At 43.9% G+C, this 24,016-nt stretch overlaps 1 protein-coding gene across 1 annotated transcript in view; it reads right to left on the minus strand.

Moving 5' to 3' along the window:
- The window catches only part of DRAM1 (DNA damage regulated autophagy modulator 1), a 38,363-nt gene extending 14,715 nt beyond the window's left edge, over window positions 1-23,648 (minus strand). The window contains exons 1-3 of the mRNA XM_015423447.1: window positions 23,126-23,648; window positions 9,332-9,399; window positions 8,436-8,578 (exon numbers count right to left, since the gene is read on the minus strand). Of these exons, the coding sequence (XP_015278933.1) occupies window positions 8,436-8,578; window positions 9,332-9,399; window positions 23,126-23,313 (399 nt within the window). The 5' untranslated portion in view covers window positions 23,314-23,648. The remainder of the gene's footprint in view (window positions 1-8,435; window positions 8,579-9,331; window positions 9,400-23,125) is intronic.
- Window positions 23,649-24,016: the final 368 nt, after the last annotated feature.

A 24,016-nucleotide genomic window follows, 5' to 3' on the forward strand; every position in this document is an offset into this window, starting at 1 on the left:
TTGTTGAACATAACTACATAGCATTAACAATTGATAGTACACTTCTATCGGTTAGTTGTTAGTACTTCTTATTGATAGGACTAATAACTGTGTAAGAGCGATGTACCGTCCTATTGCCCCTCTTGTCACTGCGTGCGTCTCATAGGTGTAGCCACCCATGATAAGCTATGTTACTTGGTAGAGTACCTTTCCTTGCCAGATATTGTAATATCGGTGACCATAATTTCACATATCTAGTGTGTGCTGCTGTGCCTGTCTGTTGTGTTCGATATATTGCGTCCGAAATTTTGGCCATAACGAATTGTTGCCACAGCTTGTCATGCCATCTTGCCACGGAGGGTGCGGAGGGTGATTTCCATCCTTCTGCTATAGTCAACTTAGCTGTTGCTAGCAGTATCGAAATGGTCTCCCCCTTCCTATCAACTAGCGACCCGTCCCATTTGTGTAGAAGCATGGTTTCCGGTTTAAACTCCATTTCTTGTGACGTTATCTCCTTAATCTGGTTCATCACTTCTTTCCAGAATGAGTTAATAATTGGGCAATTCCACCAGCAGTGGAGGTATGTGCCCTCTTGTCCGCACTTCTTCCAGCATCCGGGGTCATTATTCGCATTCATCTTGTGTAACTGTTTAGGGGTTAAGTACCACCTTGACACTAATTTGAAATTTTGCAACCGTATATTATATATTGGCGAGGTGTTAACAGCGGAAGACCAAATACATTCCCAATCTGAGTCCTGCCACTGGACATTCAACTCTTCTTCCCAACGGAGTTGATGTTTTAATTTGGGTCGGTTCTCTGTTCTTATAACAGCTTTGTATACTATTGACAGGATTCCTTTGTGTGAGTTCGGGTAGTTTTTTATTGTTTTTTCCAGGGGGGTTAGTTCCCTCTTGAAAGTGCCCAAGTTCGTCAGACATTCAATTAGATTTTTTAACTGAAGGTACTGACACCATTGTGTTTGGCTCCCAATTTTTGTGTCGAAGTATATTTTATCTAACATCTTACCCTGGTGCGTGAGGTCTATCGGTCTCCTGAAGCCCGCTCTTGTCCAGGTTTCAAAGGCCCCTTGTGTTTTACCTGGCGGGAACCAAGGTTGATTGGTGAACACCGACATTTGTGAAATTCCTTCTGGCATGAGCTTCTTCTCCCGATCCCATATCTGGATCGCTGTCTTCAGCAGGGCATTAGATTTTAACGACTTTGGTCTTTGGTTTGGCGCTATCCAGAAAACTTCATGCAGCTCAAAAGGTCTTGTATACCATTCTTCTATTTTCATCCACGCTGTTTGCTGATCCGCTTGTAACATCCTTACTATTTGAGAGAGAACTGTCGCTTTATGATACGCCCGTAATAGGGGGAAATCCAGACCTCCTAGTTTGGCAGGGCGATGAAGAATGTTCTGGTTTAATCTTGACTTTTTCCCTTCCCAAAGAAATCGTGTCAATGAGTTCTGCCAAGTCTGTAAGTCTTTGTTCGTAATATGGATTGGCAAAGTTCGGAAAAGGAATAAGAATTGTGGTAGAGCGAAGCACTTTATAAGATGTAATCTGTCCGCTATCGTTAGTTGTAACTTATTCCATTTTTCCATGTCCGCTTTTATCTTGTTGTAAATTCTATGATAGTTATGTTTCAAAAGGTCCTTTATGTTCAAAGGTATGTATACTCCTAAATGTCGCCAACTTTCCTGGACCCATTTGAAACTGAATGAGCTTTTAAATCTTGTTTCTGTTGACTTTTTCAATTTGATGGGATATATTTCAGATTTGGACAAGTTAACCTGCAGGCCTGAAATGCTAGCGAAGGATGTTAATACGCTCTGGATCACTTGCACTGAGCGCACTGGATCAGTAATATACAGGGTTAGGTCATCTGCATATAGATTCACCTTATGTTCCTGATCCCCTATCTTGAAACCCCTAAATTCGTCAGCCTTCCTCAGTTCTTCAGCAAGAGGTTCTATCGCTAGCGCAAATATTAACGGGGACAAGGGGCAACCCTGTCTGGTACCTCTTGAGAGAATAACATCATTCGAGCTGTATCCATTCACCCTCACTTTGGCTTTATTTTTGAGGTAAAGAGTCTCTAAAGCCTTGAGAAAGTTGTTGCCAAATCCCAATTTCCTGACCAGTGCCAGAACGTAAGGAATTTCGACCGAGTCGAACGCTTTCTCAAAGTCCAATGCTAATATCAGAGATTCCGCTCGACTGGATCTTCCGTGTGTGATAATATCCAGGGTTCTGCGGATATTATCTGATATTTGCCTATTGGGGATAAAGCCTGTCTGGTCTGCATTAATATACACTGTGATGAACTGTTTTACTCTGTTGGCGAGAATTGTAGTGAAGATTTTGTTATCATGATTTAACAAGGTTATGGGTCTGTATGATGCCGGGTTTGTCGGGTCTCTGTTTTCTTTATGTATTACCGAGATGGTTCCGTCCGTCCAGGAACTTGGCATGCTTCCATTCAGTAGGATGTTATTGCATGCATTCACCAAGTGTTTCGCTAAGATCTCATTAAATGTTTTATAAAATTCTGACGGTATCCCATCAGGGCCTGTGGCTTTGTTGGTCTTGAGTTGCTTTATCGTATCTGACACCTCTTGAAGATTCACCGGCGAGTCCAGTAGTTCTTTATGCTCCTGGTCTAACAACGGTAGTGATGGAATTGATTGTAAGTACTGCGCAATCAGCCCCTCTTGCGGTTTTTTACTGTCGTATAACGTAGCATAGTACTCTGCAAAGTTATTCGCTATCTCTTGGGCCGAATAATCAAGGGTACCCACTCTGTTCCTTAGTGCCCCAACAAAGGTCGATTTCCGCTTCTCCTTCACCCTCCACGCCAGTATTTTTAGGTTCTTTGGAGAACGTTGCCAGACTTTCTGCTTTAAGTATATTAAATTTTTTTGTATTTGTGTAATTTCCAGATTCTCCAGGGCCTTACGTTCTGCTAACAGTTTTTGGTATACCTTGTTACTGCCTGTTGATTTATGTTTCCCCTCTAGGTACTCAATTTTATCTAACGCCTCCTTCTTTAAATGATTTTTCTCTTTTCTCAATCTAGATGTAATCGCAATCATCGATCCTCGCATGACCGCCTTCATCGTATCCCAGAGTAAACCCGGGGTGATCTCCTCCGAAGCATTTTCCGCGAAGAAGTTTGTTATGTCTTTTCTCAGTGTCTCCTTAGCTTTCCCATTGAATAAAATGTTTCTGTCCATTGACCATATAGACCTCGGAGTGTTTTTCTGTGCCAGATCTATTCTACCCTCAATCCAAGAGTGATCCGTTAAGTGTCTCGACTTAATTTCTATTTCTTTCACTTGCGATAGTAATGTTTGGGAGGTCAGTATATAGTCTATCCTCGTGTATACCTGGTGTCGGGCGGCGTAGAAAGTGTAGTCCCTCTCATCCGGGTGCAGTAGCCTCCACGTATCATGCAGATGGTATCTCGCTAACACTTGACCGAGTCTGTCATTTGCCGGAGCGTTATGCTTCTTCCTGTTCCTTTTGTTCCACATCCTGTCCAACTGGTTGTTTGCTATATAGTTCAAGTCTGCACCTATTATTAGATGGCCTTCTTTAAATTGTGTCAGCTCTGCCAAAACTGCATCTAAGAATGGGATCTGCATTTTATTAGGAGCATAGAGAGAAGCCAGTGTAATTTTAGAACCTTCTAGCTTGCCCTTCACGAATAGATACCTACCGAGTGGGTCCCTGACTGCCGCTTCTTGCACAAAATTGATGTTTTTCTTTATCATGATTGCCACTCCTCTCGACTTTGAGGACCCGCAGGCTTGTAGCTGAATTGGGTATAAGGGGTTCTTCAACAGGCACTCCTTGTCCGATTTAGAGTGTGTTTCCTGGAGAAAAAATAAATCTGGCGTAGTTCTTCTCAGATGTTGGTTAACTCTCTTTCTCTTAATGGCGTTGTTCAAGCCCCTAATGTTTACCGTGCTTACTTTCATCCTGATCAGCCTTGTGCCTTCTGTAAAAGTTCTGTCACTATAAAATTCTGGTAATGTCCCGTGTCTACTCGTCCCCTTATGGAAGACCCTTCCGTGCTCTGAGAGTCCAGATGTAACAATGCCTCACGGTCCTACATGTCCTTCTTTGGTTGCACTGTCTTGAGTTAATTATTCTGCTACAAATCTCAATTAGATTAGGTAATTAAATCAAAATAGCAGTAACAAACAATGAATAATAAGGATAGAGCACCAACTTCCGTACTCACTAGAAACCAATCTCTATGTCAAACAACTGTAATAAGTCCTATCAAATAAGAAACAATTCTTTAGAGTGCTACAACTGTGAGGTCAGATCCTCTACGCTTAGGGTCCAGCTTTTAACTGATGTGATCTATAACTCTAACTTTAAAAATTCAACTTTATTTAACGTTTAAAAAACTACCTATGTGACTTTTGTCTCCCCCTCCCCCCCCAGCCCTCCCACCCCTCCTCCCTCCCTTTTGTAGTCCCTCCCCTCTACCGTTACAGCGCAAGTTTCGTTTTTTATTATTTTAATCCGGGTGTCGTGCCCTGGCTCACTGACTTACCACTCCCCCCCTCCTCTGCGGGCAGGCTCAGTAAACCCCAGCCGACTCTACCTAAAAGGAGACGCTACCATGCCCGCGCCTCTCCCCCCCCCAGTTCAGAGTGTGATTTAAGCGACTCTTGTTTCTTTAGATCTGGAGATAATTTTGCTGATTTTCTTCTTCCTCTTTTGGCGGCTTTACTCAGTGGGTGGAGCATCCGCGATGTCATCCTGGTCTTCTGACTCCCTTTGGCGAATGGGGATCTTGGTGCTCCTTTCCGGCATGTCTGACTGCAATCTGTAGCGTTTCTGTGACCTGCGGTTATCTGACTCCTCCGTGACTCCTAGAGCCTGTAGCAGTTTCCCTCCTGTTTCTTCGTCTGAGGCTTGCAACGTTTTCCCTTGGAAAGCCACATGTAATCTCCCCGTAGGTAGCCATTTATACCTTATTCCTTTTGCGTTGAGTTTGGATGTAATTGATTTCAGCTTGTACCTAATGGCTAGAGCTTCCTGTGGAACGTCGGGGTATACGGCTATGCGTATATTTTTAAAAAGCAGGGCTCCGTTAGTTTTAGTCTCTTTTAAAATCATGCCTCGCGTCTCCCAGTTAACAAATTGTACCAGGATGTCCCTGGGTACTCTTTTTTTGGGGTTATTTGGGGCCCCGAGCCTGTATGCTTTGTTGATTTCCATTACCAGGGGTGGGTCGGCGATCACTGACTTCTGCAGCCAATCTCTCATAAATTTACTTAGACTAGTGGACTCCTCCGCCCCCTCCGGCATCCCTCTAAATTTCAAGTTCAATTGTTTGCTTTGAGTTTCAAGTACCATCAGGCGATCTCTTATTTCTGTCTCTGACTTGCGCAAGTCCATTACCTCCGTCTTTACAGTCGAACTTATTTTCAGAGCTGTTTCTGCCGTTTGCGTTGTGATGTTTAGTGCCGATTGTATTTCTAGTAACTGTTCTTTTATCGGCTGCATGGAGAATGTTATTTTCTCTCCAATCCTAAACTCCATTTTTTCTAAGATATCTGGGAGATCTTGAATGCTGAAGTTTGGGTTTGTCATTTTCGCTACTGAACCTCCGTCCGCCATTGTTAATGCCGCTGCGGCCGAGGCTTTCGGTCCAAAACTGAATTTCGCGTTGTTTTGGTTTGAGTTTGCCGCTACTTTTGCTGACTGTTTCGATGTGCTTGCTGATGAGTCGCCGGTTTTCCCCATTATTCTCGCTGAAATACGAATCGCTTCACTGGTTGGTATAGAGGGGTCGAGGAGATTTGCGGAGCGACGGTTTTAGGCTGCCATTACCAACGGCACCGCCGCGCGACTCCCATATCTGAGGTTGTTGATCTTTTCCCCAGCAATCTTAAGTCCCGCTTGTGATTCATCCAGGCCAGCATTTTGCATGATGTACTCTGCATATATATTAAATAAGCAAGGCGACAATATACATCCTTGTCGTACACCTTTTCCTATGCTAAACCAATCAGTTGTTCCATATCCGGTTCTAACTGTCGCTTCTTGGCCCTTATACAGGTTTCTCAAGAGACATGTGAGGTGGTCTGGTCCTCCCATCTCTTTAAGGCCCTGCCATAGTTTGTTGTGATCCACAGAGTCAAAGGCTTTAGCATAGTCAATGAAGCAGAAGTAGTTGTTTTTCTGGTACTCTCTTGCTTTCTCCATAATCCAGCGGATGTTGGCAATTTGATCTCTAGTTCCTCTACCTCTTCGAAACCCAGCTTGTACTTCTGGCAGTTCTCTATCCACGTACTGTTGAAGCCTAGCTTGTAGGATCTTGAGCATGACCTTGCTAGCGTGTGATATGAGTGCAATTGTGCGATAGTTTGAACATTCCTTGGCATTGCCCTTCTTTGGGATTGTAATGTATACTGACCTTTTCCAATCCTGTGGCCACTGTTGCGTCTTCCAAATTTGCTGGCAAATTGAGTGCAGCACTTTAACAGCATCATCTTTTAAGACTTTGAATAGCTCAGCTGGGATACCATCACCTCCACTAGCTTTGTTGTTTCTAGCAGTGGGCTAATACTTCCGATTAACATAAGAACATAAGAGACGCCAATGTTGGATCAGGCCTGAATCCTGTGCAGACTGAATAGGCAGATTGTTCCACTGAATTAGATTCTGTTGAAGCTCTTCTGATATACAGTCTTCAGGTAGTCTGTCTTTTGCCCTTAACGTTTCATGGTTTTGATGTTTTTTCAATAAAGGCAATATGACTAGATTATTAAAAACACGAACAGGGAAAATTCCTTTGGTTTGCAAGAAAAATTTATGATGGAGCAATAGAGTAGGAATCCTTGAGCTTTCAAATGATAGCGTGATTCTCTTTGATTGATTCAAACTATAAGTTACTCAATATGAATTAAGTCTATAGAAGATGGTCTCATGTTGAGGAGGGTACTTAGATGGTTTCTCTTCAGATCGCATAAGTGTAATCTTCTGGTTGGCAGGGACGCCTAAGATGGGAATGCATAGATGCTTATGTGCACTTTGCTTACTGTGCAAAAAAAAAAAATGGCGGCCATGAACTGGAAACCCCAAATCGCTTGGCCACATGCCCGGGACTGCGGAGTGCTCCCATTAACATCGGACTTTCCCTGGTATCTGTCTAATCCGCTTGGGAGACAGATTAGAATGGGAGTCCAACAACTGGGGAACAGGAGCCAGATGTCGCAGTCTGATCTTCCCCTTTTAATCCACAATGGAACCGTGAAGAAGAAAGTGGATAAAACTGCCTGTCTGGCTGCAGCCAAAGACTTGCCTATGCAAAGAAAATAATTCCGTCTTCCTGTGGGAAAGGAGGGGGGGGCATATCAAGAGAGCCAAGCACAAAGACAAGAAACTGAGCGGCCAGAAAGAACAATGAGTGCTGTTCCTTCTGAAAGCGCAAGGAAGCAAATGGCCACGGCAACAAAAAGAGAGGGTTTTTTTTCAGAGCAGATGAAGAAAAAAGTACCAATCGCTACAAGCGTGTGTGGAAAGCAACAATCAACTCTGTGCCTTCTTATACTGACATAGAGATATTGCTGTCAAGTGAATATTTTTTTAGAAACTTGAAGATTTGCCGATACAAGGGACAAAATTTCTCAGTACTGAGGCAGGGGAAAGGCATCATGGGGCAGTGTTTACCCACGGTCACAGTCCAGCCAGAGGAAAGAGGGAGGAACCAACAAAAGCAGAGGAAACATTTTATACGCAAACAAACACAACTCAAGCTCAACTGCTATAAAAAGGTTGGGGTAAAAGTGGCCCCAAAAGTACCAGAACAAAATGGGAAAATGTGAGGTGAGAACTAATGGCTCCAGAGAACGTGGGGGAAGACAAGGGGATAAACCACAGAAGGGGCAAGAACTGATGCAATATTACTGTGAAGAAAACGCCTGAAATATGGTGACTGGTTCAAGTCATCTAAGTAAGTTTCATGGCTGAGTGGGGGTTTGAGACTCCCCAGCAATCTGACATTCTAACCCATACACCACACTGGCTCTGGTTCTCTCCAGTTTTCAGGGGCCACGTTAAGACTGCCACTTCTTTTTCAGATTCAGTACAAAATTATTGTGTCCAAGGTTCTGTCAGTAGTGACACGATCGTCTACTTACTTTCGGGAGCTTTAATGGCCATTTCATTTTTGAGCATTTACCTCCAGATAAAGGAGTAATTGGATTGCTCTTTGTAGAATTAATTATGATTCAAGGCTACAGAGTTGGATTTACTTGTTTTTCAGGACTAGACATAAAACTCCTTCTGGAATTTATATATTTTTTGCATATTATGATTGTATATTGTTTTTAATTATTTGCGAGCTACTTTGAGGGTTATACCAGAAGCCAGATACAATTTTAATGCATAAATATAATCTAAGCACATATTTGTACCTACCTGAAAACTTGCAACGATGCCCATTCCAACACAACCCAGCACACCAATAATTAACGTAATGAAATTGAAATAAGGAGGAATGAAATTTGTCACGTCATTCTGCTTCTTTATAATTAAATATTTTGTATACATTGTCGCTGCACCTAAAAAAAGGCAAAACCAAAAATTATTCATGAACTGAACTAAGCGCATCTAGATTATCTAGTACAGAGCTTGATTTAGTCCTAACCACATGTGGAAGAAAAAATCATGCTTATCAGATAATAATGCATAACTCTTCACTTCTGCCACTGCTTTCTGAATTATTCCAATAATAGCAGCATAACTGCAGATATTAGCAAGTGACAACTCTATCTCCATATGCCATGAAAAGCTTCACTTGCTAATTTTTGCATACAAATCTGTTTATAAAGGCAGTTTTTTCTCCCTGGCCAATTTGCAGTCCTAAATACAATAGACCTAATTCAAGAAAAACATTGTGGTCTCAGTTCTCATGACCCCCAATGTCTGAAAACACCTGATTATTATACCACTAAGAAGAAGAAGAAGAGATTGGATTTATACCCCGCCCTTCACTACCCAAAGGTGTCTCAGAGCGGCTTACAAACTCCTTTCCCTTCCCCTCCCCACGACAGACACCCTGTGAGGTAGGTGGGGCTGAGAGAACTCTTGACAGAAACTGCTCTTTTTCAAGAACAGCTGTGTCAGAGTTATGTCTTGCCCAAGGTCATCCAGCCAGGTGCAAGTGGAGGAGTGGGGAATCAAACCCAGTTCTCCCGGATTAGAGTCCGCGCACTTAACCACTACACCAAACTGGCTCTCTAACCATGTTTATACACTTTAATACCTGGCAGACTATTTATTTCAATAAATGAATATGTATAAAATATACATACCTAGAAATGCAGAAACATTAATCATAAACCCAAAGATACCACTTTCTGGAGGCTTTGCACCTGTGTCACTGCAATAAATGAAAACAAAATATTTTCACATTCAAGGAATACATTTACATCTATTCTAATTAATTATAACTGAATTTACTGCTCTTTAAAAGGTTGTATTAAATATTGCAATGTCCATGCTCATTTTTTAAACATTTGCTATTCTGTTGAGAGAAATCCTTCTAATCCAGAGAAAGCTGTGAAGTTCCTTTAAAATCATACAGACTACTGCCAACACTCCACAATGAAGTGCTCAGCAGCCTGATAACCTCCCCCCCCCCCCATCAATAAAACTGACAACCCACTGACTTCAATGAAACTTACTTCCAAGTATGCTTGGAATTGCCATCTGAGGCCGGGGGACTTAAACAGAACTTGCAGACCCATTCTAAGCATGGTAACCAGGAAATGTCCTATTTTCTTCCACAGAATTGTTTCAAACTACGTGTGCATAAGATTACAACTTTGGTGTGTGTGCGTGCGTGTGATTATTTTACATATACCTTCACATAAAGCAACTCCTATGAGGTAGCTTAGATGGAGAGAAAGTCACTCATCCAAAGTTAAGTTCAAGACTGAATAGGAATTTGAAATATGACAAAAACAAATCAGTGTAAGAGAATTATTTATTGAGAAACAAGTTTGACAGTCTCCCTGAATTCTCAACACATTTCCAATGTTTGTGTCCTTCCTCAGGGAAAACTGATAATCCTTTATACAAAAATGTCTCAGAAAAAGATAGTTCTTTCTCTATCTAGCTGGCAAATTTGTCTAGAAACTTAAAACTGCTTCTCCCTTTCAGTCCACACCCATATCCAAATGCAATAATAAACTACTCTACTGCCAACACTCTAGGCACATATTGGACTGACAGACCACAGTCCTATTACCAGGGCTATGCAAGAAAATTTGACCTCTACTTGTGCCAATCAACATCCAGGTTCCCTATCTTTTGTTATCATATTAATTTCATTTAGATGCCTTTCAGAAACACAGGCCATTTACGCCCATTATGGACACATATCTTACTGCAGATTCTCAGAGCAGTAAGCCTTTAATCTTTACTTCAGATTCTGTGCCTGCCTTACACACCATTCTTTTTCCTCTGGTGTATTTATTCTGCAGCTACAATTAAAAACCCACACTTTTCTAAATCAGGGTGGAACATCACTTGTGACATGTGGGGGGGGGGGGGGACATCCAAAGTTTTTTTTCAAAAAAAATTATGCAATTGCCCTATCATAGCTGCGCAATAGCATCCAGCAAGCACCTTCTATCTAAATCCTTGTGGTTCAGGTTTTGCACATGCATTTTAGGGTTAGTTCCTTGAATGAATGAAAACAGAAAGGAATGCAGGCAAAGGGGGAAAACCCACTGTTGAAATTGACCAGTTTTTTTTCTGAAACAGCAGCTAGAAGCCACATTTTCCATGTTGCCGAGCTCTAGGGAATTCTCTTCTGTGTTATTGGCCACTGTGAAAAATGGGAGTCATATGTTCTCATAATATGGGGGAACATGTTGAGTGTACAGATTGCACAGCAGGACCCACTGACACTGGCATTGCAAGCTGTGATCGTTAGCAACGTGTGTGTTTGTGCGTGCACCTGTGCAAAGTCATAAGAACATAAGAGACGCCAATGTTGGATCAGGCCAAAGGCCCATCCAGCCCAACACTGTATCACACAGTGGCCAGAAATACCAGTGCCATCAGGAGGTCCACCAGTGGGGCCAGGACATTAGAAGCCCTCCCACTGTTGACCCCCCCCCAAGCACCAAGAAGACAGAGCATCACTTGCCCCAGAGCCCCTATCTATACCTTGTGGCTAGTAGCCACTGATGGACCTCTGCTCCATATGCCTATCTAATTCCCTTTTGAAGCCGTCCATGCTTGTAGCCGCCACCACCTCCTATGGTAGCGAATTCCATGTGTCAGCTGCAACTCCACCACACTTTGCACAGGGCTGCAATTTATATGAGGGAAGAGTCCCTTGGCAGAACCTCTGGAGAGCTTTTTTAGTCCTGTGCCACTAAATTGAAAAATTGAAAAAAAATTCCTTCCCTCCATTGACTGAGGTCTCTCCCCCCCTTTATTCTTGGAAGGGAGGAGGGGAGGGGAGGGGAGGGGAAGGGAGAGATGGGAGTGAGGCTCTGACGGCATCGGGATGTTCCTCGTGACTGTCTTAACACTCCTGACCAGTGTTCCATCTCAGCTGAGTTAGTGTGAGCTAGCTCACAGTTTTTTAGCCTCCGGCTCACACATTTTTGCCTTCGCTCAGGAAGGAGGGCTCCAGAGCAAACTAATTGATGCAGTAGCCAAATTGTTTGCTCACAACTTTAATGCCGGTAGCTCACAAAGTAGAATTTTTGCTCACAAGACTCCACAGCTTAAAGGGAACATTGCTCCTGACTCTCCATTGGCTTCTTTGGGAGCAAGGCGAGAGGGCTTAAGGCCATGTGGTTATGATCGGTATCGAGGAGAAGAATCTTTCCATCTGAAGCTGTGTGCAAATCACCCAAAGGCAGGTGGGATTGCTTTGCTTGGGCTCCAGACTCCCCTCAAAGCCCTGTGTGCTTCTGTAGTGCACTCGTTTGGAAAGCTGGGGAATGTTGACACCCCCACGGGCTCTGCTCACCTCCCTCCCCTTGATGAAGCCTAGCAATGTTCTCCCATTTAGCAACACAGTGTGAAAGGGTGCGGAGTTGGCCCTGCTCACAGGAGGAGGCTGCTGTGTCTGAGCAGGTTTGAATGGCACAGCTCCTCTCCCTCCCTGCCTCACTATCTACTAACTCAGCATCAAGATCAGGTTTCTCCTCTCGTCGGCAAATCCTTTTTTCTTTTTCTTTTGCACTGGGGATGCTGCCATTTGTTTCCTCTCCAATCCCACTTTCAAGTCAATATCAGCTAAACCTTGTGCAGCTCATTTTAACACCCCCCTCTCCGGTTTTAATTTTTTTTTTAAATTCAGCAATCCAAGACTAGTGACAGACTCATGCCGCTTGTTTAAATTTTTTAAAATTAAAAACTACGGGGAAATGGAGCTTGTACACCGACGAAGGGGGGAGGATGGCGGAAGGTGCAGAGTGGGAGGAACGACCTCAATGTGGGCGGTGGAGTAACCTTTGAGGGGCAGGAATTGGGCACACCGGGGGGGGGGATTTGATGGATTCAGTATGCTTTTGAATTACCTTCGTCTTGGAAGCGAAGCAAGGGAAAAACCGGCACAAAAGCACCCTCAGAAAAACCGGGGAAATAGCGAATGGAAAGTGAACTGAGCACTGAAGGGAGGCAAATCAATGTAGAACAAAAAAAAAACCCACACCCAACAGACATGCACAGTGAAAGTGAAGCAAGACACCCATGCATAATAGGCAATATCAACTGACCAGGGTCACGACTGCCTTACCAGGGACAGGAAATGGATGCTGCCCTCCTTGAACAGATTGGTACAGTATCCAGACATCAGAACCTTATAATTATGGGAGGCTTCAACTTCCCTGATGTGTGCTGGGAGACAGGCTCAACAAATCAACAAGAATCACGCAACTTCCTGACCTGTCTGGCCAACAACTTCCTTTTTCAAATGAAGGAGGAAGCTACAAGGGGCTTGGACATACTAGACTTAATATTAATCAACAGGGAAGAATTGGTAGACGGGGTGAAGGTGGTGGGGACCTTAGGGGGAAGTGACCATGTCCAATGTTCCCTCTAAGCTGTGGAGTTAGGGGGAAGTGACCATGTCCAATGTTCCCTCTAAGCTGTGGAGTCCTGTGAGCAAAAATTCTACTTTGTGAGCAACTGGCATCAAAGTTGTGAACAAGTGATTTGGCTACTGCATAAATTAGGTTACTCTGGAACCATCCTTCCTGAGCTAAGACAAAAATGTGTGAGCCAGAGGCTAAAAAACTGAGCTAGCTCACACTAACTCAGCTTAGAGGGAACACTGACCATGTCCTCCTTGAATTCCAGTTGCTGTGGGGGGTCAAGGAAGTTTGTAGCCAGACTCGTAGGTTAGATTTTCGTAGGGCCAACTTCAATGGACTCAGAGGCTTGATGGAAGTCATTCTGTGGGAGAGTATGCTGGAAGGGAAAGGAGCGAGTGAAGGGTGGGCTCTTCTCAAACATGAGCTTTTGCAAGCTCAAGCCCTCACTATTCCAGCAAGACAGAAATATGGTAAGGGCTCCAAGAAACCGATGTGGATGAACCGAGAGCTTCAGAATAAGCTAAGGGAGAAAAAGGAAATGTCAGGAAATTGAGGGAAGGTGAGACCTCGAAAGAGGAGTATATGAGATTTACTAGGTACTGCAGATCAGCCATCAGAGAAACCAAAGCTTGGTATGAGTTGGGTCTGGCCAGGGGGGCTCACTACAGTAAGAAAAACGTCTACAGACATGTGAGAAGCAAACGCAAGGTAAAAGAGACAATTGGACCACTTTTGGGAGTAGAAGGAGAAACTCTGGTGGAAGACAGAGAAAAAGCAGACAAGCTTAATGACTTTTTTGCCTCTGTTTTCTCCCAGAACTCGAGCCCATCTAGAGATGGTATAGGACATAACAGGGCACCTGAGTGTCCAGTTGACATCGACAGGGAGGCTGTGGAAGGGCACCTGGCTGCACTGGATGAATACAAATCCCCTGGGCCAGATGGTGTGCACCCAAGAGTGCTCAAAAGAGCATTCTAAGGAACTTGCAGAGCCTCTGTCCATCATCTTCAAGGCGTCCTGGAGGACTGGGGATGTGCCACAAGATTGGAGGAGAGCGAATGTTATCCCAATCTTTAAGAAAGGGAAGAAGGATGACCCGGGAAACTACAGGCCAGTCAGTCTGACTTCTGTTGCTGGGATGATATTAGAGCAGATTTTAAAGGGATCGATCTGTAAGCATCTGAAGGACCACTTAGAGATCCAGGGAAGTCAACATAGTTTTGTCCCCAACAGATCTTGTCAGACCCACCTGGTTTCCTTCTTTGATCGTGTGACGAGCTTACTAGATCGTAGGAACTCTGTTGATGTGATTTACCTGGATTTCAGTAAAGCTTTTGATAATATTCCCCATGAAATTCTGATGGGCAAACTGGAAGATTGTGGACTGGGCGATAGGACAGGTGGATAGGGAACTGGTAAGAGGACCGCACCCAAAGAGTGGTGGTCAATGGCATTTCATCAGATTGGAGGGAGGTGTCTAGCGGGGTGCCACAGGGCCTGGTACTTTTCAATATTTTTATCAGTGTAGATTACAATTTATTAGTACAGTCATTGACCAAATATGTAAAAGAACCGAAAAGACATCAGCCGGTAAAACAGTAAAATGCATACAGACGCTATCCAGAATATCAAATATTAAAATATTAGGAATAAAATTAAAATATTATTAGATAATTAAAAACTCTATTTAAGTACAGTATTCACTATCTAACTGCTAATAGCTTGTCTCTGGATTTTGATAGCCTGCATGGCAAATATTTTTATCAATGATTTGGATGAAGAGGTAGAAGGGCTATTCATTCAATTTGTTGATGATACCAAATTGGGAGGAGAAGCAAACACCCAAGAAGATAGAGTTAAAATTCAACAAGATCTGAATACTCTGGAGAAGTGGACAGTTGCAAACAGGATGCAGTTCAACAAAGAGAAATGCACAGTATTACATCTGGGCCACAAAAATGTCAAGCACAAATACTGGATGGGGGATACGTTTCTGGGGAGTAGTGTATGCGAAAGAGATCTTGGGGTAAGAGTGGACTGTAAACTAAATATGAGCAGTCAGTGTGATGCGGTGGCAAAAAAGGCAAATTCAGTCTTGGGTTTATTAAAAGGGCCACAGCATCGAAATTGCAGGAGGTCATAGCCTCTCTGTATACTGCCTTGGTCAGGCTGCATCATGAGTACTGTGTGCAGTTCTGGAGGCCTCACTTCAAAAAGGATGTGGACAAAATTGAGAGGGTGCAGAAGAGAACAATGAGGAAGATCAGGGGTCTGGAGACCTAGCCCTACGAGGAGAGGCTAAGGGTCTTGGGAATGTTTAGTTTGGAGAAGAGGAGATTGAGGGGGGACATGATTGCTCTCTTTAAATATCTGAAAGGCTGTCATTTGGAGGAGGGCAAGGAGCTGTTCCAGTTGGCAGCAGAGGATAGGACCCGAAGCAACAGGTTTAAATTACATGCAGAAAGGTATCGGCTGGATATTAGGAAAAAACTTTTTCATGGTCAGAGTGGTTCAAAGGTGGAATCAGTTGCCTAGAGAGGTGGTTAGCTCCCCTTCACTGGCAGCTTTCAAGAAGAAGCTGGATGAATATTTGTCAGAGATGCTTTAGGCTGGTCCTGCAATGGGCAGGTGGTTGGACTAGATGGTCTGTATGGCCCCTTCCAACTCTATGATTCTATGAATACCTGCTTTTAATTTAATGTGCATTTTTAAAAAAATTAACCTTTCATTCAGTGTTTTCTTTGAAATAATCTCCGAACAGCTTCATGGACAGTAGAGAACTCACGTCCCAAGTGAGCCACTTGTAACAAAGCTGAAGTACTTCTGCAATTACAGATTGGCCTGTACTACCTAAATGTTATTTTGAGCTGTGATCACTTCAAAGCGTTTGAAGAGCTCTAGGTAAGATGAGAATGGAATCTGCGCATTTGACCAATGCATAATTTGAACTTCTTGGAACACTTCACATTTTAAGAGCAGTCCAAATAATCTAAAATTGCAATGAATGTCCTTCATTTTTTATCTAACACGTTTAAAATCAGGTTGTATGTGTGAATTACAGAAAATGTGTATCGAAATGTATTTCCAAATATATAATACAAATCTACAATGTGATTACATTCTAACTTAGTTGCTACTACCCATAAAGGAAAGGATCAGGAAGAAAAATACAAAGGTACACTTGACTTTGTACATTTTTACTTTAACCTTAGGTTTTTTAATAGCTAGTAAAGGTAAAGGTTCCCTTGCTCGAAAGCCAGTCGAATCCGACTCTAGGGTTGCGGTGCTCATCTCCGTTTCAAAGCCGAAGAGCCAGCGCTGTCCGAAGACGTTTCCGTGGTCATGTGGCCGGCATGACTAAACACCAAGGTGCACGGAACGCTGTTACCTTCCTACCGAAGTGGTACCTATTTATCTACTTGCAATTTCTTGCTTTCGAACTGCTAGGTGGCAGGAGTTTTAATAGCTACTTGCCTACTAAGTTCTGGTGAGTAAAAGTGTGGTGATCAAACCGGGAAGCCCTGGAAACCTTGTCCCCCCCCCTTTAAGTCCCAGATGACTACCCCAGGTATGTTAGGTAGCCTAGTAATTTTTTTGCAAGCTAAGAACTTTTCCCATGCAATTGTAAACAGAACCACACCCTTCTCAGTCACCTTTGCAACAGTAACTTTGTTTAGGATTGCACGGCTACAGTCTTATTTTCAGTGCAAATCTGTATGAAAATTATGGGCATTATCTAGTCAAAATCAGGACTGCTTTAAATTAAAGTTAAAAATATGACGAGTTCTCCCACTGAACTAAACGAAATTTAGCAGTGTTTACTTACCTCATTTCAAAGGAAAACAGACAATTTCAAAGGAAATAGAAAGAGTGGTTCTTGCATTGGTTCATATATTAAAATTCTCAAATATGCTTGTAGTTTGGTGTTTATATTTTAGCACATGATGGGGACTGATCGCCCAGCTGCCTCCCTTCCTACCTTTGTTTGCTAACATCAGTGGGAGGGACCAAATGTTTATTATTAACATGTAACATTTTTTACAACAAACTAGAGTTATATGATTAACCAGGGAAACTGCAAGTATCCACAGAGATGGGACTCCAACTTTAATGACAATATACCAAACAGATACAGAGTAGGTTCCTGTCACAAAATTTAAGAATTTCTAGTTGAAACAAGTAAAAATATTCTGTGAGGAAGAGAGCTCCATGGAGAAAGAATCACAGCCACAGTGATGACTCTTGAAACTGTTAACTTCCTAACAAAAAATATTCAGCTTGTCACTAAAGCCAGCATTCTTTCCAAAGGATATGAAGGTAGCAAATGTAATACCAACTGTTTAAATCCGGATAAAATCAAGGAAATTTTACGATGTTTAGATAAATTTCTGTTTCAAGTAATTTTTTTTTTGGGGGGGGGGTGTTCCTAACAAGGAAAAATCAACATAGTTTCTATAAAAGGGGGGGGTCCCTGTCTGACCACCCTTTTGAAGTTCTTCAGACAGTTAATAAATACATGGGCAAGGGCAGGGCTTTTTTTGTAGAGCAGGAACTCATTAGCATAATAGGCCACACCCAGCAGCAGAAACTCATTAGCATATTAGACCACACCCGACAGCACAGCACATTAGCATATTAGGCCACGCCTCATGCCTTCCCTTGGCTTGCCTGGGCACCCCACAGGCTGCGGGGAGCCCGGACAAGCCAGGCTGGGGAAGGCATTTAAATGCCTCCCCGATCCTTCCAGGGGGACCCCTAGCCTGCCTGCCTTGGAGTCACCAGGGGGGGGGTGTCACTCTCCAGGCCTTCCCTCTGTAACCACGCATGCATAGGTTTTGGCTGTAGTGGGCGTGACCAGCTGAGGCCAGCCGGAACTCCGTTCCTGTGCATTCCTGCCCAAAAATAACCCTGGGCAAGGGTGTTCCAGCAGACATTAAATACTCCCAAAATGGTTTTTTTTTTAAAAAAAAAGTCCTTCAACAGAGAGTCCTGAACAGCAGCCATAAAACAATATAACGTATCAGAAAGCTGCACAATAAAGAAACCTCAAAGATATTTTAAAATACAGCACTATTAAAACCAGCATATGTATATAAGATTTTTCACAGTTCTTCCAGTAAATTTTCAGTGATAGCACGCTGATGGTTTAACAATTCTTCTTGAACATCTTGTAGGAACTACATGCTACCTTAACTCATACTACCTACTTTAACAATACTCAAATTTTAAATGGATTTCTCTAGCCTTGAAAAACTGACCTTTTGATTGACTGGCAACATTGGTGATATATTCTTGTAACCAGGTGATAGCAAATCAGTGATGCCAAGATATACTTTTATTCCTTTACAGTGTTTCATAGTAACTCAATGAGTACATTTATCAGAAAATGACATGTATTTCTTACCTATCCCATTGTCATTTTAAATGGATCTGTATCGGGACAGTTATAGCTTACTAGCAGCTTTTTATTTTGTAGGTATTGCTTTTATGGAGTTTATTGCGGCTACAATATTCCCAGGTGTATGTTTTATGTGTGTGTGAGTGTATAAACACATTCTTGGTTAATTCATTTTATGGTTATGTAGTTACTAATTAACCATAAAATGAAGGCTTTATCAAAACACCTTTGGGCCTTTGTTTTATTCTAACACAATATACTTTACTGACTTGGTGTGGGTGCCATTTGTTCATTAAAGTTTTGTATCTTTGCTTTTTAAAAATAGTTACACCTTTTCCCTCAGTCTGTCACTTAAATCAATAACATTAAAAATGGTGGGGAAAGACAAGAGGGATGGCTTGGGACTGTTCAATCTGTGATTAAGGCTGCTTTCATGTAAGTTGGATAATGCACTTTAAACAATCGTTTGCAAGTGTATTGAAAGTGCATTATTCAACAAACGTGAAGCAGCCTTAGGCTGCAGTCACACACACTAAATAATCCACTTTCAATCTACTTTCCAACTGGATTTTACTGTGCGAACTGGCAAAATCCAGTTGGAAAGTGCATTGAAAATGGATTATTTAGTGTGTGTGACCGCAGCCTTAGTCTTGTTCCGAAGGGGCCAGGACGTAGAATGCAAATACTGAATAGAACCTTTTATTATCTACATGACAGGCACAGACATCCCCCTCCCCCTGTATAATGCAGATAATCCTCTCTCCGTCCCCTTTTCTATCTCCCATCAATTGGCTAAAATAATGTCTTGCACAAAAAAAGCTCTTCCCAACTTGCTGTACAGCAAATGTGTCCAATGCTTAACACTGTGGTGTTTTGGAATTGTTTCAAACTCCTGTAGGTATTAACAGAAAGTGGGGAAAGCACAAACTGATCTGACACACAAGAGGAAAAGTACACATTCTTGCTTTTAACTTCAGCTGTGCTGAAGAGTCCAGTAACTATCTATGTCAAAGGGAACGTTCAATAAATGCTTTCTCCCACAAAGATAAGCATTAAGGCTAGGCCAACTTCCTTCTCAGCAGAGAATCAGTGCACCACATTAGCACATATCATTCCCCCTCGAGGACAGTGCTCAGTCTCGTCATCGCAGCAAATACTAGGGTTGTTTTTCACTCCAGTCCCTAGAATGCCCTTAACCATCCCGTATGTTAAGCCGCAAAAGCAGCAGGGAAAAGCAGGCCTTTCCTGCTTTAATGACCAACAGTGCAAAGTCAGGGTATTACTACTTCTTACAAAGGGGCCTGAACACCCTTCCTCATTTCGACTTCTCTCTCCTATATGAATATAAAAATTAAAGGACATTTGTGACTTAGCATGCAGCTGCTAAGCTGAAATTACAATTTGTGTGAACAAGGCCCTAACTTGGTTACATCCCTCGTTGTCCCATATAGTACACTTCCCACATCTGTGTACACGTGGGGAAAATACTGACTGAAAGTAGTGCCTCTTTGCCAGTTTACCCTTACCACTAAATGGGGCACTCTCATTCAACAAATGGTTGCCATGTTTTTTTCCTCTAACACAAGATCTGTGCTTTTAATAGCTCCAAGACAGGAAAACTTTTAAGAGGTACAACTTGAGGGAGGGGGGATGTAAGTGTAATAAATGGGGAAAGCTTCATCTACTGAGTGTAGTTTTTAATGAACGGCACTAAGGGACTAATCATCCTGTAGTTGTTAATGATTGGTACAAATGCACTACCAAGAAAGGCAGTTCTTTTGTAGAAGGGGGGAAAATGTCACCAGGTGCTGTTCACCACCACACACTACAGTGAGGACAACTCTAGCTGGTAACATTCTCTTCACTACAGTGAGGAGAACAACTCTAGTCAGTAACATTCTCTTTTCTATGCAAAACATGCAACCTGATCCTTATGATGCTTATTCAGAATTATGTCCGAATGAGTTTATTAAGACTTGCTTCCTACCTAGTACGTACCTTGGGTTGCAATCCTAAGCATTGGGCTGCAATTCTAAGCATTTTACTATAGAACAATTATCACTGAAATCAGTGAGACTTTTTTGCAGATAAATGTGCTGAGGATAGTATAAAGTTCAAACCTGCACAAATTAAGAGGCAAAACAGGAAGTCCTGGGAAATCCAAGACCGGAACCACTGGAACCCTTTAAGAACCATGTAAAAACGTGCACGTATTGCATTTTGGGTATATTTCTACCCCAAGCCAAATTCCTAAAGTACTGTAAAAAAATTGCCACAAAGAGAATTTGTTTGTAGTGGCAGAAGTCACTTGAATAACACATACCGGCATGTTTCCTTTAGAAAGTTTTTTTTAAAATTGAAACAAATTGGTATTAGAAAGCTAATATGCTTTTCTGAATATTAAATGAATTAAATTTTTGGACCTTATGGTATTTTTTTTAGCCCAAGGACATATGTCTCTGTGATGAGGATATTCTTCACGTGATAGGAAAAGGCCATCAGGTTTTCATGAAGGTCTGTATCTCTCCAGAGCAGTTAAAAATGGTTCCCTGCAGCAGTGTTTTCATATGGTATTTTTACCCCAATACGTAAAATTGGCTTGAGGCAAAAAAAGTACCCCAAGGGCAAAATGCATAGAATTTTGTTTGCAGAAAACAAACTGTAAATTGTAACTGGTTGTATTTTGGGGACAATTTTAACTACTGCAAGGTGACAATGCTCTAAAGGGACAAAGGAATACAGCTGGTTCTCTGTGCATTCTGCCAACAAAAATGCAACCAGAGTAGGACATTCACGCCTGATAGGCTTATAAGGCGAATAGCTGCCCTAAATGGTTTAATTTGGATCAGGACTGTAGTCATAACCATGGGATAAAAGGGTGTAACCACATGATTGACTCCACATGATTTCAATAATCAAAATAGAGTCCCTCTCCCCCAAGCCTTGCACAATTTTGGTAGCTGTTGTAAAGAAAATAAAGAAGACCACCATTGTGATCCAAACACTGCTCTCCCAGCATAACATCCATTTTGGGCCTTACTTAGGACTGACTGGCATTTTGTGGTTACATTCCAGTGCTGTCAATGGAATGCAACCTGCAAATTAAACTTGCTATCTCAAGCGCACTTACCAGGTAGGCAAAACCCTACTGAAATAAATGGGGCTTGCTTCTGATTTCAGGTGCCTATGATCTGATTCTGCTCAGGTGCCTATGATCACAGCCTCTAACTCAGGAAACAGAACCCTCTCTGTCCTAACCTACTGTACACCTGTAGCAGATTGAGGTGTTCTAGGGGACTATACCACTTAAGATTGCAGGTGATGGATACCATTTCTGAACAAGCCCCTCTTTTAAAAAGAGTCTGCATGGTTCAGGCTGCCAACCTCCAGGAGGGGTCTGGAGACCTCCCAGAATTACAACTGATGTCCAGTTCACCTGGAGAAAATGGCTGGTTTGTAGGGTAGACTCTATGGTATTATATCCCAAGGTCCCTCCCCTCCCCCAAACCCACCCTCTCCAGGGTGGGGAAACATCTAGACATTTGGGGGGAGGAGCCTGGGGAGGGCAGGGTTTGGGGAGGAACCTCAGCAGGGTAAAAGGTCATAGATCCACTCTCCAAAGCAGTCATCTTCTCCAGGGGAACTGGTCTCTGTAATATGGGGATCAATTGTAACATAATATGGAGAATCAATTGTAACAGTGGGAGAGGTCCAGGCCCCACCTGGAGGTTGGCAACCCTAACCAGGCTCCACCCACAGTTCCTACCCTACGGTGCAAGCCAAATCAGGGTCCTTTCACTGCTGGGCTAGCCTTCTCAATCGCAAAGTTTTAAAGAAAACACACGTAAGATGTGCACCACCTCCCTCCGCACACTGAAGGTGCCCCAGAGAAGAAGAAAAGAGATTGGATTTATACCCCGCCCTTTACTACCCTGGAGCTGCGGTGGCTCAAGTGGTTAAAACGCTGAACTGCAGGCTGTGGAAGGTCAGTAGTTCAGCAGTTCGAGACCCGAGTTGCCGCATGACGGAGTGAGCTCCCGTCTCTAGTTCCAGCTCCTGCCAACCTAACAGTTCGAAAGCAAGAAACTGCAAGTAGATAAATAGGTACCACTTCAGTGGGAAGGTAACAGCGTTCCATGCGCCTTGGCGTTTAGTCATGCTGGCCACATGACCATGGAACGTCTTCAGACAGCGCTGACTCTTCGGCTTTGAAACAGAGATGAGCACCGCAACCCTAGAGTCGGATTCGACTGGCTTTCGAGCAAGGGAACCTTTACCTTTACTACCCAAAGGCGTCTCAGAGCGGCTTACGAACTCCTTTCCCTTCCCTTCCCTTCCCCACAACAGACACCCTGTGAAGTAGATGGGGCTGAGAGAGCTCTTGACAGAAACTGCTCTTTTTCAAAAGCAGCTCTTATCAGAACCACGGATTGCCCAAGGTCATCCAGCCAGGTGCAAGTGAAGGAGTGGGGAATCAAACCCGATTCTCCCAGATTAGAGTCCACGCAGTTAACACCAAACTTGCTATCAATACCAGAGTCCATTGCGCTGCCCGCGCAGAGCAACAGGCCCGGGGGAGCCCGGTGTCCCGCCGACCCTCTTCCCCGCGGCCAACAGGGGGCGCCTCTTTGACACCCCCGTCTCACCTGATATACGGGAAAAGCGGCTCCACATGGCCGCAGAGCACGGCGATCACGTAGGAGATGATGAAGGCGGCCGAAGACCAGGACACCAGCAGCGTCGGGATGAAGGCCACTCCCCGCGTGAAGGCGCAGGGCATCCACCCGCGGCCCCCCTTGGGGATCAGTGGCTGCCTCTCGCCGGCAATGGGCATGGGGGCGGCGGACTGGCGGCGCGGCGGGAGGACTTGTTAGCCGCCTGGCGGGGGGTGAAGTCACAAAGCACTTGAAGTCACACCAGTTGCCCTTGCAGCAGGCGCCTCGGGGAAAACGCGCCGGGCGGTTGCCTTGCCTGACGAACATACACACACACACACACACCCTCCAATATCCCCGCAGGGGAACTGGGGCGAACGCTGTCCTCCCCGCCCAGGGTCCCTTCTCTTTTTCGGGAAAAGCGCGCAGCAGCAGCCACTTATTTCTTGGGGCTCCCCCACGCGCGCTCACATCTGCCCCGGGGAGAGGCGTTCCTCCCACCCACACACCAACCGAGGCGACCTTTCCGCTGTTTCCAGAAGCACGCGAGCCAGTCTCGCCCTGATGAGACGGTCCCACTAGCTGGCTCTCCGCAACCGAACCGGAATACGGTCCCCCGCCTCGCCACTACACGGACAGACCCAGAGGCCGGGGGCTCCGCGCGCAGCAGGCTCGCTTCCCGCCACAAACGAGGTCCCCTGCGCACGTCCCGAGAAGGAGCCGCCCTCTCCGCCTCCACAGGGAAGCGCAAAGGACGCTCCCTCAGATGGACCCGGGCGAATTCCTTTCTCCCTTCGCCAAATCTGGCCGCGCAATTCTCTTCACTGACAAGAGTTATCCCCCCCCCCCCCTTCAGCCCCCCCCCCTGGGCAAAAACCCCTT

This window comes from Gekko japonicus, unplaced genomic scaffold (genome assembly GCF_001447785.1).
Source record: "Gekko japonicus isolate JY-2015 unplaced genomic scaffold, Gekko_japonicus_V1.1 scaffold2231, whole genome shotgun sequence".
Lineage (NCBI taxonomy): Eukaryota > Metazoa > Chordata > Lepidosauria > Squamata > Gekkonidae > Gekko > Gekko japonicus.